The 14,457-nt window shown below is 37.5% G+C and overlaps 1 protein-coding gene across 1 annotated transcript in view; it reads right to left on the bottom strand.

Annotated features, from left to right (window-relative positions):
• The window catches only part of HEBP1 (heme binding protein 1), a 39,989-nt gene that overhangs the window by 10,192 nt on the left and 15,340 nt on the right, over positions 1–14,457 (bottom strand). Inside the window, exon 3 of the mRNA XM_043968970.1 lies at positions 10,479–10,659. Coding sequence (XP_043824905.1) covers positions 10,479–10,659 — 181 coding nt within the window. The remainder of the gene's footprint in view (positions 1–10,478; positions 10,660–14,457) is intronic.

Raw genomic sequence — 14,457 nt, 5'->3', positions numbered from 1 at the left:
GATGAAGGACTGTGAATGACTTAACTATTCTCAGCAAAACAGTGATCCAAGATAATCCCAAAGGACAAATGATTAACCATACTATTTTTCACTTTCATTTTTTCCATGGATTCCTTGGAGTCTCTGGACCACAGTTTGAGAACCAATGCTGTAACAGATCAAGTTAATTCTCAGAAATTAGAGATTTGTATCAAAAATACTAAAATCTTTCCCTAACTGGTCTCCTATTTTTTCTGCTGTGACAAGAAATTAAGTGGGTCAAAGAAATGAGGACCCAAACTAGAAGCTATAGTTTTAGAATAGAAAAAAAGAATGATGGTACAGTATGTCTGTAGCCTAAAACAATCACTAGTCTTGGTTGAAAGATATTTACATGGGGCAGCTAAGTGGAGCAGTGGATAGAGCACCAGCCCTTGAGTTAGGGCGACCTGAGTTCAAATCTGGCCTCAGACACTTAATACTTACTAGCTGTGTGACCCTGGGCAAGTCACTGAACCCCAATTGCCTCACCAAAAAGAAAGGAAGAAAGAAAGAAAGATATTTACATAAATCTGTTATAAGCAGAAATGATATGATAAGGACCTTTTTTAATTAAAGAGACTTGACTTTGAATGTCTCCTTCCCCACAGTACTATTAATATGAAGAGCACTTCCAAAATTATACAAAATAAATGAATAATGTTTATAAATCAATAATCCCTCTACTATGAAGTCAAAAACTAGAAAAAATGACCTAAGAATGCAGTATTTCAGCACTGAAAACAATCATCTGATTCACTCTTGTTAAAACAAAAATGACAATTCTGCATCTCATACAATTCTGCTTTTCACAGCAACCAGTAATGACAAGACTTGTCCTGAAGTGTAGGGTGCAGAGCTTGGTTATGCAGTGCCACCCAGTGGCTATTTAAAGAACGACTATGTGGTCAATCAGATGAAATTAGAAGAAACTTTCATAAACTTTGTTTTCTTCTGAAGTTAGAATCTGAAATCATTTGATATAAGGTAGCTATCAGTTCACCGCTCATTTTCCTTAAAAGAATCCAATTGTCACTTTTATTTGAACTCATATTTCTATATATCTGGAAGGCCACATTGGCAAGGTACTTTTGCTCAGGCAAATCAACTCAAATCAATAGCCTTCTTTTGCTCTGGCTAAGTAAATCTTCTTTTGTTGACTGTTGAGTGATCTCATTTCATTCCAAAATCTAACATTAACTTCCAGGGGTCTGGCCTGAGGCAGTTACAGCCCAGAACCATGATTATAACATGTACATAGACACACACACATACATATAACATCACGTATGTTATAAATAAGCTTACTTAATAGGCTTCCCATTCAGCTGCATGTTACAGATAGGCATCATGCATTCTTCAGCCATTTGGCTCTTCTTGTGAGAACTCTTAGCCCAATTTTTGAAAGGTCATGGATCTCATTGAAGAGACCTTGTAGTGTTCTGGGGAATATCTGGTTCTCCTATCTTCCATTATTATAGGCAATTCAGTGATGTACTTTTGGAGAATCAATGTGATCTTTGGGCCTCTAGGAACTTGGTCAGAACCACAGAGGAGTGTTAAACCTTATAACTAACAACTTTGGAGCCCAGGACAAGCAGTATACAATGCCAGCAGAAGAAGCCTCAGAAATCACACTCTTGAACCAACCTTGTAATCATTGTTACTCTTACTTGCCGAATCAGGTTATTAAAAATTTAATAAGTTTTCATATCTCTTTTTTTTTAAAGTTCTCATATCTCTTGACCTCTCTGCAGCATCTGACACAGTTTATTAGTTTCTGCTCCTAAATACTCTTTGCTCTGGATTTTCAGAATGCTGCTTTCTCTCAACTGACTATCTTTTTTTTTTTTTTTTTTAGTAAGGCAATTGGGGTTAAGTGACTTTGCCCAGGGTCACACAGCTAGTAAGTGTTAAGTGTCTGAGGCCGGATTTGAACTCAGGTACTCCTGACTCCAGGGCCGGTGCTTTATCCACTGAGCCACCTAGCTGCCCAACTGACTATCTTTTTAGTCTCCTTTGTTGGAACATCTATATGTCAGTGAATGTACCCTTTTCTCTGTATATACTCTCTCTGGGTATGATCTCATCAGCTTCCATGGGCTAAATTATAATCACTATGCACATGGCACATTCAATTCCACCATCTTTCTTGAGCTTTAGTCCCAAGTCAACAAATGCCTACTGGATACTTTGAACACAATGTCCCTTAAATATCACAAGCTTAACATGTCCAAAACAAAATTAATATCTTTTCTCTCAAACCTACCCTTCTCCTGAACTTCCACATTTCTGTTGAGGGTTCTATTATCCTTCTAGTTACTATTCTCATTTTATATCCCCCACCTTAGCTATCCAGTTGCTAAGTCTTGTTGATTTGACTTCCACAATATGTCTCACATCTTTCCACTTCTTCACTCTCATAAAATTTCCACCCTAGTTCAGGCCTTTCTCACTTCCTGACTACATTACTATTACTATTTCTTCTTTTTTTTCTGTGAGGCAACTGGGGTTAAGTGACTTGCTCAGGGTCACACAGCCTGTAAGTGTTAAGTGTCTGAGGCCATATTTGAACTCAGGTCCTCCTGACTCCAGGGCTAGTGCTCTATCCACTGCGCCATCCAGCTGCCCCACTATTACTATTTCAAAGCTCTTTCAAGCCTTTGAATATATCTCCCTCTCTCCATTTTAACTCTTCTCCAGTCTAGCCTCCACAAAGCTGCCAAAGTGATGTTACTTAAACTTAATATTCACTGACTTCTTATTGCCTCTAGGATCAACAGCTATTCATTTGACGTCTAAATTCCTCCATAACCTAATTCCAACATACCTATCTGGTTTTATTACATACATTACTCTCCTTCACAAACTCTTAAGCCCAGGTAAACTGGCCTTCTTGTTGCTCTTTCAATATTACAGTTTATCTTTTACCCCTGTCTCTGATGCTCTGAGGCCTCCCTTCTCACCTCTGTTATCCCTACCTTCATGCCTCTTGGTGGAGAGATTATATAGACTAGAGTTGTCAAATGAGAAATACACTTTTACACAAATCCATGTGCTGTTTTTGGGCAGCTAGGTGGCACAGTGGATATAGTGGCTGGCTTGGAGTCAGAAAGATTCATCTTTGTCATTTTAAATCCAGCCTCAGACACTTACTAGCTGTGTGACCCTGAGCAAGTAACCCTGTTTGCTTCAGTTTCTTTATCTATAAAAAGAGCTGGAGAAGGAAATAGCAAACTACTCCAGTATCTTTGCCAAAAAAATCCCAAATGGGGTCATGAAGAGTCAGACATGACTGAACAACAACAATGTGATTTTCTTTACTTGACTCCACTTACTTGTTTGTGGGGACTATAGGGTGAGTTAAAGGATAGTGATAGAAATGAAAAAAAAAAAGAACGAAAGAAGCATCAAACAAATACATAAAAGTAAACAAAAAGTTCAGAAGGACATGAACAAATGGAAATTTTACTGCCTTTGTTACATTTAATATACACTTTAGAAAAGCAAACTGCATATGCAAGAAAAGTCTATGGGTTCAGATACAATCTTTTTTGTTATCCTTCTTAAAATCATAACAGAAAAGAAAATAGACCAAAAAAGGAATCCCTTTCTCATTTAAAGTCTATCTCAGGTGCTATTTGCTACAAAAATCTTTCCATATTCTCCCAGATGCTAGTGCCTCCCTATTGTAACCCACAAAATTATCTTAAATTTATTTTATATGTATTTTATTTATGCTTATTTCCCCCAATAGAATACAAGCTTGAAGTGAAGGACAGTTCTATTTTTCTCTCTGGATCCCTAGTGCCTAGGACGGTGACTAGAATACCACAGGTGCTTAATAAATGCTAGTTTTCAATTAAAAGAAAAAGAATTCAGGACATTGCTGTTTGTGTGTGTGCGTGTGTGTAACAAAGACCAGCTCCCATATGCATAAACCCACAAGAAGTCACCTTTTGGGGGGCGGAGCCAAGATGGCAGAGAGGAAACTGCAAGCTGCCTGAGCTCTCCTCCTGTTCCCTCAAAAAGAACATTAAATCAAGCCTCTGGACGGATTCTGAAACTACAGAACCTGCAAAGGGACAGAGAGACACAGTCTTCCAACCAGAGATAATTTAGAAGACTTCAGGAAAAGGTCGGTCTGACTCAGGCAAAAGGGAGGCCCAGCACAGGGCAGCAGCCCAGCACTGAAGGGGTCAGGGCAAGTCAGCAGGAGCTGTGGGCCACAGCCAAACAACTGAGGCCCCTGGAACCTGGCTCAAAAATCTGGTGGCCAAGAAGGACAGTGGAAAAACCTCCCTGCACCAGCTGAGAGGGCAAGTCGCCAGCTGTAGGGCCACGAACAGGATAAGCGCAACCAGGCACACAGACACAGCGCGCTTAGACAGGAAGTGGAGGGGGGCGAACTGCACACACTATAAAGGCCTCAGAGTAAAAAGCCAGTCACACAGCACCTATACCCCAGCACAAGAAGCCCAAAACAGGGACCCTGGTGCCCCCAGAGCAGACACCATATTCCAGGAAATTATTAAGGAGAACTGCCCTGATATCATTGAATCAGAGGATAAAATCATCATCGAAAGAATCCACCGATCACCTCCTGAAAGAGACCCCAAAAGGAAAACTCCAAGGAATATTGTAGCCAAATTCCAGAATTATCAGGTGAAGGAGAAAATACTCCAAGCAGCCAGAAAGAAGCAATTTAAATATCATGGAGCCACAGTCAGGATTGCTCAGGACCTGGCAGCTTCAACATTAAAGGACCGCAAGGCTTGGAATATGATATTCCGGAAGGTAAAGGAGCTTGGACTGCAGCCAAGAATCTATTACCCAGCAAAAATGTGCATTCTCTTTCAGGGGAAAAGATGGACATTTAATGACATTGGGGACTTTCAATCATTCCGATGAAAAGACCAGAACTGAATAGAAAATTCAATCTTAACATACAAGACTCAAGAGAAGTTTAAAAAGGTAAACAGAGGGGAAAAAAAGGTTACTCAATTAGGTTAAACTGTTCATATCCCTACACGGGAAGATAATACTCATAACTCTTTTTTTTTTTTTTTTTTTTTTTTAGTGAGGCAATTGGGGTTAAATGACTTGCCCAGGGTCACACAGCTAGTAAGTGTCTGAGGCCGGATTTGAACTCAGGTACTCCTGACTCCAGGGCTGGAGCTCTATCCACTGTGCCACCTAGCCGCCCCATACTCATAACTCTTAAGAACTGTAAATGTATTTGGGCAGAGAGAAGGAGTTTACACAGAGGGTATAAATATAAATTGTCTTTGATGTGATGATACAAAGAAAATTAAGGGGTAAAAAAGGGAGTCTATGGGGAAGAGAGGAAAGGGGAGGTAGAATGGGGTGAATTATATCATATGAAGAGGTTAAAAAAAACAACCTATTACAATAGAGGGAAAGAAAGGAGGGGTGAACATTGTTTCAACTCTACTCTCATTAGATTTGATTCAAAGAGGGAATAACATATACGTTCATTGGGATAAAGAAACTTAGCTCATTCTTTAGGGAAGCAAAAGGGGAAGGGAAAGGGGGGGACTGATAGAAGGGAGGACAAAAGCAAGGGAGAAAAGGGTAAAGAAAAGAGAGGGGGGTGATAAAAAGGGAGGGCAGATTGGGGGAGGCAGGGGTAAGAAGTAAAACATCAGTGAGGAGGAATAGGGTGAAAGAAGGGGGGAAAAGTACAAATGGGGTAAATAGAATGGAGGGGAATAGACAGTCAGTAATAATAACTGAATGTGAATGGGATGAACTCTGCTATAAAACGGAAGCGAATTGCAGAGTGGATTAAAAACCAGAATCCTACAATATGTTGTTTACAAGAAACACATTTGAAGCAGAGAGATACACACAGAGTAAAGGTAAAAGGCTGGAGCAGAATATATTATGCTTCAACTAAAGTAAAAAAAGCAGGGGTAGCAATCCTTATCTCAGACAAAGTGCAGGCAAAAATAGATCTCATTAAAAGAGATAAGAAAGGAAATTACATCTTGCTAAAAGGTACTCTAGATAATGAAGTAATATCAACATTAAATATGTATGTGCCAAGTGGTATAGCATCCAAATTCTTAGAGGAGAAGTTAAATGAGTTACAAGAGGAATTAGACAGTAATACTATACCAGTGGGGGATCTGAATCTCCCCCTCTCAGAATTAGATAAATCTAGCCAAAAAATAAATAAGAAAGAAGTGAAAGAGGTGAATAGATTACTAGAAAAGTTAGACATGATTGATGTCTGGAGAAAATTGAATGGGGATAGAAAGGAATATACCTCCTTCTCAGCAGTACATGGCACATTTTCAAAAATTGACCATGTATTAGGGCACAAAAACATCAAAATCAAATGTAGAAAGGCAGAAATAGTAAATGCATCCTTCTCAGATCATGATGCAATAAAAATTACATGTAAGAAAGAGCCAGGGAAAAGTAGAATGAAAATCAATTGGAAACTAAATAATTTCATTCTTTTTTATTTTTTTAAGTGAGGCAATTGGGGTTAAGTGACTTGCCCAGGGTCACACAGCTAGTAAGTATTAAGTGTCTAAGGCCGGATTTGAACTCAGGTACTCCTGACTCCAGGGCCGGTGCTCTATCCACTGTGCCACCTAGCTGCCCCAATAATTTCATTCTAAAGAATGAATGGGCCAAACAACAAATCATAGAAACAATCAATAACTACATCCAAGAGAATGACAATAATGAGACAACATACCAAAATCTATGGGATACAGCCAAAGCAGTACTTAAGGGAAAATTTATAGTTCTAAATGCTTACATGAATAAAAAAGAGAAAGAGGAGATTAATGAATTGGGCATGCAACATAAAAGGCTAGAAAAAGAACATATTAGAAATCCCCAATTAGATACTAGAGATCCTGAAAATTAAAGGAGAAATTAATAAGATTGAAAGCAAAAAAACTATAGAATTAATCAATAAAACTAAGAGCTGGTTTTATGAAAAAAACCAATAAAATATTGGTTAATTTGATTAAACAAAAGAAAGAAGAAAACCAAATTACCAGTATCAAAAATGAAAAGGGTGATGTTACCACCAATGAAGTGGAAATTAAATCAATAATTAGGAATTATTTTGCCCAAGTGTATGCCAATAAATTTGACAATCTAAATGAAATGGATGCATATTTACAAAAATACAAACTGCCCAGGTTAACTGAAGAGGAAATAAAATCCTTAAATAAACCCTTATTAGAAAAAGAAATTGAACAAGCTATTAATGAACTCCCTAAGAAAAAATCCCCAGAGCCAGATGCGTTTACTGGTGAATTTTACCAAACATTTAAAGAACAATTAATTCCAATATTATACAAATTATTTGGAAAAATAGGTGAAGAAGGAGTTCTACCAAATTCGTTTTATGACACAAATATGGTGGTGATACCAACACCAGGCAAAGCAAAAACAGAGAAAGAAAATTATAGACCAATTTCCCTAATGAATATTGATGCTAAAATCATAAATAAGATATTAGCAAGGAGATTACAGCAAGTGATCACCAGGATAATACACTATGACCAGGTGGGATTTATACCAGGAATGCAGGGCTGGTTCAACATTAGGAAAACTATTACCATAATCAACCACATCAATAAGAAAACCAACCAAAATCATATGATAATCTCAATAGATGCAGAGAAAGCTTTTGATAAAATACAACACCCATTCCTAATAAAAACACTGGAGAGTTTAGGTATAGGTGGAGCTTTCCTTAAAATAATAAACAGTATCTTCCTAAAACCATCAGCAAGTATTATATGCAATGGAGATAAATTAGAGGCCTTTCCAATAAGATCAGGGGTGAAACAGGGATGTCCATTATCACCCCATTATTTAATATTGTCCTAGAAATGTTAGCTTTAGCAATCAGAGAAGAGAAAGGAATTAAAGGTATTAGAATAGGCAAGGAGGAAACAAAACTATCACTCTTTGCAGATGATATGATGGTATACTTAAAGAATCCTAGAGAATCAACTCAAAAACTACTTGAAACAATTAACAACTTTAGCAAAGTAGCAGGATATAAAATAAATCCACATAAATCATCAGCATTTCTATACATGACCAACAAAGTCCAGCAGCAAGAGATAGAAAGAGAAATTCCATTTAAAGTAACGGTGAGATAATATAAAATACTTGGGAGTCTACTTGCCAAGACAAACCCAGGAACTCTATGAACACAACTACCACTCTTCACACAAATCAAATCAGATCTAAATAATTGGAAAGATGTTAATTGATCATGGATAGGCAAAGCTAATATAGTAAAAATGACAATACTGCCTAAATTAATTTACTTATTCAGTGCCATACTAATCAGACTACCTAAAAATTATTTTATAGAGCTAGAAAAAATAATAACAAAATTCATCTGGAAAAACAAAAAATCAAGAATATCCAAGGAAATAATGAAAAAAAATTCGCAGGAAGGTGGGTTAGCAGTACCAAACCTGGAGCTTTACTATAAAACAGCAGTCATCAAAACTATCTGGTACTGGCTAAAAAATAGAGTGGTAGATCAATGGAATAGGCTAGGCACAGGAAATGCAGTAGTAAATGACACTAGTAATGTAGTGTTTGATAAACCCAAAGACTCCAGCTTCTGGGATAGGAACTCAGTATTTGACAAAAACTGCTGGGAAAACTGGAAGATGGTATGGCAGAAATTAGGCATAGACCAACATCTTATTCCTTATACTAAAATAAGGTCAAAATGGATACATGATTTAGACATAAGAGGTGATACCATAGGTAAATTAGGAGAGAAAGGAATAGTCTACCTATCAGATCTTTGGAAAGGAAAACAGTTTATGACCAAACAAGAGATAGAGTATATTATAAAATGCAAAATGGATGATAATGATTACATTAAATTAAAAATTTTTGTTTGCTTTTTTTTTTTTTAAAGTGAGGCAATTGGGGTTAAGTGACTTGCCCAGGGTCACACAGCTAGTAAGTGTTAAGTGTCTGAGACTGGATTTGAGCTCAGGTACTCCTGACTCCAGGGCCAGTGCTCTATCCACTGCGCCACCTAGCTGCCCCTAAATTAAAAATTTTTTGTACAAACAGAAGCAATGCATCCAAAATTAGAAGGGAGGCAGAAAGCTGGGAAACAATTTTTATGGCCAGTACTTCTGATAAAGGCCTCATCTCTAAATTATATAGGGAACTAAATCAAATTTATAAGAATCCAAGTCATTCCCCAATTGAGAAATGGTCAAAGGATATGAACAGGCAGTTTTCTGGTGAAGAAACCAAAGCTATCTATTACCATATGAAAAAATGCTCTAAATCTCTAATGATTAGAGAGAAGCAAATTAAAACAACTCTGAGGTACCATCTCACACCTATCAGATTGGCTAAAATGACAAAAAAGGAAAATAATAAATGTTGGAGAAGCTGTGGGAGAATTGGAACACTAATGCATTATTGGTGGAGCTGTGAACTGATCCAACCATTCTGGAGAGCAATTTGGAATTATGCCCAAAGGGCGATAAAGCTGTGCATACCCTTTGACCCAGCAATACCACTTTTGGGTCTTTTTCCCAAAGAAATCATGGAAAGGGGAAAGGGACCCACATGTACAAAAATATTTATAGCTGCTCTTTATGTGGTGGCAAGGAATTGGAAGTTGAGGGGATGCCCATCAATTGGGGAATGGCTGGACAAGTTGTGGTATATGAATACAATGGAATACTATTGTGCTGTAAGAAATGATGAGCAGGAGGAGTTCAGGAAAGGGTAGAGGAAGGACTTATTTGTGTAAAACATTTATAGCAAATTTTTTGTGTGTGGTGGCAAAGAATTTGAAATTATGGGGATGTCCATCAATTGGGGAATGGTTGAACAAGTTGTGGTATATGATTGTAAAGGGATATTATTGTGGTATAAGAAAGGACAAGCAGGAGGATTTCAGAAATATTGGAAAGACTTACATGAACTGGTACAAAGTGAAGTGATCAGAACCAGGAAAACATTGTACAGTAACAGAAATATTGTGTGATAACTGAGTTTGAATGATTTAGATATTCTCAATACTACAATGATCTAAGACAATTCCAAAGGACTGATGATGAAAAATGCTATCTACCTCTAAGGAAAGAACTGATGGTGTTGGAATGCAGATCAAAGTATACTACTTCTCACTTTTTTTTTCTTCCATTTTTTTGCTCTGTTTTCTTGTACAATATGGCTAATATAGAACTGTGTTTTGCATTGCTGCACATATATAGTCTATATCAAATTGCTTACTATTTTAGGAGAGTGAAAGGAAAAAGAGAAAAGAGAAAGGAGAAAATCTGAAACTCAAAATTTTGAAAAATAAATGTAAAAAATGGTTTTTACATGTAATTGGGAAAAATATTTAAAAATCATCGTTTCAGGAATTAAATTCTACTTCTTTTCTCTAAAAAAGATTCTCTTACGTGGAATAGACAGTGATGCTTTCCCTTTCTTCCAACTCAATGCTTTTATCACTGGGAATTGGAGTATCAGCTTGAAACTGGTTTGGAATCCGGAACCAGATCTTCACTTTCTTTTGTAGAGAGCCATCCTCATGGGGGAATACAGCAAAGGATACAGGGATAGTCATTCCCATCCCAACTCCTAAAAATGAAAAACACAGAGATGTAGACACAGAGCCAGATGTTAGTTATAGCACCCTGGCCTGTAATGGAGATAAATATTAAAAACTGGTCTATGATATAATTTAATACTGAAAACTAATTATCTTGGGGGCAGCTAGGTGGCACAGTAGATAAAGCACTGGCCCTGAATTCAGGAGGACCTGAGTTTAAATCCAGCCTCAGACACTTGACACTTACTAGCTGTGTGACCCTGGGCAAGTCACTTAACCCTCACTGCCCCACAAACAAACAAATAAATAAATAAATGGATGTATGAATGAATGAATGAGTAAATAAATAAATATCTTAAAGTTATGTCAATATAGTCTCTTTTCTTGTAGTGGAATTAATGCTGAACATGTTTGGTATAAAATCTATACATAACATTCAATGGGGGGGGGCAGCTAGGTAGTGCAGTGGATAAAACACCATTCCTGGATTCAGAAGGACCTGAGTTCAAATCCAGCCTCAGACACTTGACACTTACTAGCTGTGTGACCCTGTGCAAGTCACTTAACCCTCATTGCCCCACCAAAAAAACATTGTGGTTTATTTGCTAAAAGAAGATTATGTAATAATGTTTAATATTATCAGTCATTTACATTCATTTATCATGTATATGTCATTGTGACATGTAAATAAATAAATAGATAGATAGATAGATAAGATAGACATTGGATGGTCTATTTGTGGAGTGCCTTCTATGTTTCTAGCACAATTATAATTACAGGCAAAATAGAATAGTAGATAGAAGGATGACAGTATCAAGAAGAGCTGGGGTTGAAGTCTCACTTAATAAACACCCAAGATACATGACTGTATTTATTATCTTAGTATCACAAACAACTCTCTAACAACATTAACGACAAACAGCTAAACTACATCAGTGAAGGGTGTTTCCATCCCAGTATAGTACAGTTACATAGACTGATAAAAACCACAGATCTGTACTACCCCCAACTAAAAAAAACCCAACTTCCATTAATCACCAAATGGTGCAATCTTAGCCAATAAATATTCACTTAATGCTTACTGTGCATCCAAACTATAATATCTTATGTGTGCATAGTACTTGACAGTTTAGAAAATGCTTTCAAATACCTTATCTTATGCAGTGCTCAAACAAGTATTCTTATCTCCATTTTACAGATGAATACAGAGACATTTAATAATTTGCCCAAGGTTCCATAGCTAAGGGAGTCATCAGGACTTTGGACTTCAAGTATAATATACCTTCTATTACAGGATAATCTCATTATGTGGAGGGAAAAAGTTTTATAACTTCCTATTTATTAATTTTTTGGGGGGGGTGAGGCAATTGGGGTTAAGTGATTTGCCCAGGGTCACACAGCTAATAAGTGTCAAGTGTCTGAGGCCAGATTTGAATTCAGGTCCTCTGGACTCCAGGGCCGGTGCTCTATCCACTGTGCCACCTAGCTGCCCCCAATATTTTCTTCAAAATAATTAATTTTAGAAAGCACCACTGAAAATATAAGTAATTTATATAGGCCAGTAAGATCACCAGCAGCAACATAAAAATTAAAATAGCTCCTCTTTTTCATTTTGCTTGATGTTCCCAGTTTCTTTTTCCTGCAAAGGAAAATCCATACTGGAAGATATAAATTGTATCACAAACATAAAGGAAATTCTGACTATTTTGTTAGCTGTTGTCAAGAACTTGGTGGTGTCTTGTACTCCTTAATTTTTTAAATCAATTACTAGATGTTGCGTTTCTCATTGTAGGTGACACAAAGCCAAGAGGCACAGCTAACATGCTGGATAACAGAGGCAAGATGCAGACAGCTTGAAAATTGAATCCAGGGAAATTTAATAGGGATAAAATAGTTTATATTCAAAAATTAAATTTTCAAATATTAGATGGGGCTTGACAGCAGTTTGTCTGGGGGAAAAATAAAATTAAGGAGACTAGAAATTCAATTTGAGTCCGTAGTGTGATATAGCAGCCAAAAAATAATTAATGTAATCTTTGGCTGTATCGAGGGAGACACAGTGACCCAAACTAGGGAGGTAGTTATATTTATCTTAGTCAGATTACATTTGGAGTGGTGTGTTTAGCTCTGGGTATCATATTTTACAAAGGACGTTGACAAGCTGGGTATTAACCAGGAGAGTCAATGGGATATTAAAAGGCCTAGAAATGGGGGCAGCTAGATGGCGCAGTGGATAGAGCACTGGCCCTGGATTCAGGAGTACCTGAGTTCAAATCCGGCCTCAGACACTTAACACTTACTAGCTGTGTGACCCTGGGCAAGTCACTTAACCCCAATTGCCCCACAAAAAATTAAAAAAAAAAAAAAGGCCTAGAAATTATGTCGAACTGCCTTGCCATGATGACCAGGAACCATGCTCATGGAAACCATGGAAGACTTAGCTCTTTCAACCCCAGAATGCCCACCTTGGAGCTCCACACTCCTGACTGGTGATTGCCTCAGTTATTCACTACTTGTAGGCATGACTTCAATAGTACTTCTTTCACTTTACTCTCTGGGCATCTTTTCTACAACTGACTTGACAGCCCAATTGTCCTTCTGATCTCTGTTTTCCAGTTCTAGAACCATAATCAAATCAACTCTTCCACTGCTGTTTAAAGGAGCTGAAAATCTATTTCCCTTATAGCTCTATTCCCACTCCCCTTTATGTGTTTTCTCCCCTAACTCCTTAAGAGAAAGACTGTCTTAGCTCTTATATTTGTATCTCCAACACTTTATACAGTGCTTGGCACATAATAATCACTTAATAAGTGCTTTTTCATTCATTTATTCATTTGAGAATCAAATGAAGGAACTAGAGATGTTCAGAGTTGGAGGAATATGATGGTTATTTTCAAGTATTTGAAGGGGGAATCATTTTTTTTTTCCTGCTTGGTCTCATAGGGCAGAACTAAGTACAATGGATGGAAATTACAAAGAAGCAGTTTTAGGATTAATGTAAGAAAAAACTTCCTAATAATTAGTTATTCCAAGATTGGTTGGTAGTAAGGTAATGGGTTTCCTTCCCCTCACTAGGAGATTTTTGAGGAAAGGCTGGATATCTCGTCAGGTATGTTTTAGAGGTGTTCCTGTTCAGATACGGATTAGATTGGTTGGTTTCTAATGTCCCATCCAACCCTGAGATTCTGAAGACTATGATTCTGTAAAAAGAAACAATCCTGGCAATGCCCAAGATGGCCTTAAGAAAATCCCAACCCAGGGGCAGCTAGGTGGTGCACTGGATAAAGCACTGGCCCTGGTTTCAGAAAGACCTGAGTTCAAATCTGACCTCAGATACTTGACACTTAGTAGCTGTGTAACCGTGGGCAAGTCACTTAACCCTCATTGCCTCGAAAAGAAATCTTAAAGAAGAAAATCCCAACCCTTGTTCTCTCATCCCCATTTTTTCCATGAGAGGAGGGACTGTGGTTTTTGTAACCTCAGGGCCTTGTACAGTGCCCAGCACATAGTAGTTATTTAATAAATGACTGAGTGTTGATTAATATTGTGGTTATTTGCTGTCAGTTTTTACCCTCCTCCTAGGGATTATGTCTTAGTTAAACTATATCTTCTCTAGTGTGCACAGTAGGTGTTCTGCAAATCATAGCTACTTCACAATAACTTGTTGAATCAAACTGAAGTCAGCTCTATACCCCCTCCAACGATCTTCCCAATGAAGCAGTTCCTTTAGTTGCTTCAATGGGCCACCAGCACCAGGTTCCTTAGTAGCTACTCAATAGCAATTGCTGCTGCTGAAATGAAATAACTATGTGTCTTGACAAACTCTC

This window comes from Dromiciops gliroides, chromosome 5, assembly GCF_019393635.1.
Source record: "Dromiciops gliroides isolate mDroGli1 chromosome 5, mDroGli1.pri, whole genome shotgun sequence".
NCBI classification, from domain to species: Eukaryota; Metazoa; Chordata; class Mammalia; order Microbiotheria; family Microbiotheriidae; genus Dromiciops; species Dromiciops gliroides.
This window is presented reverse-complemented; position numbering and strand designations above follow the sequence as displayed.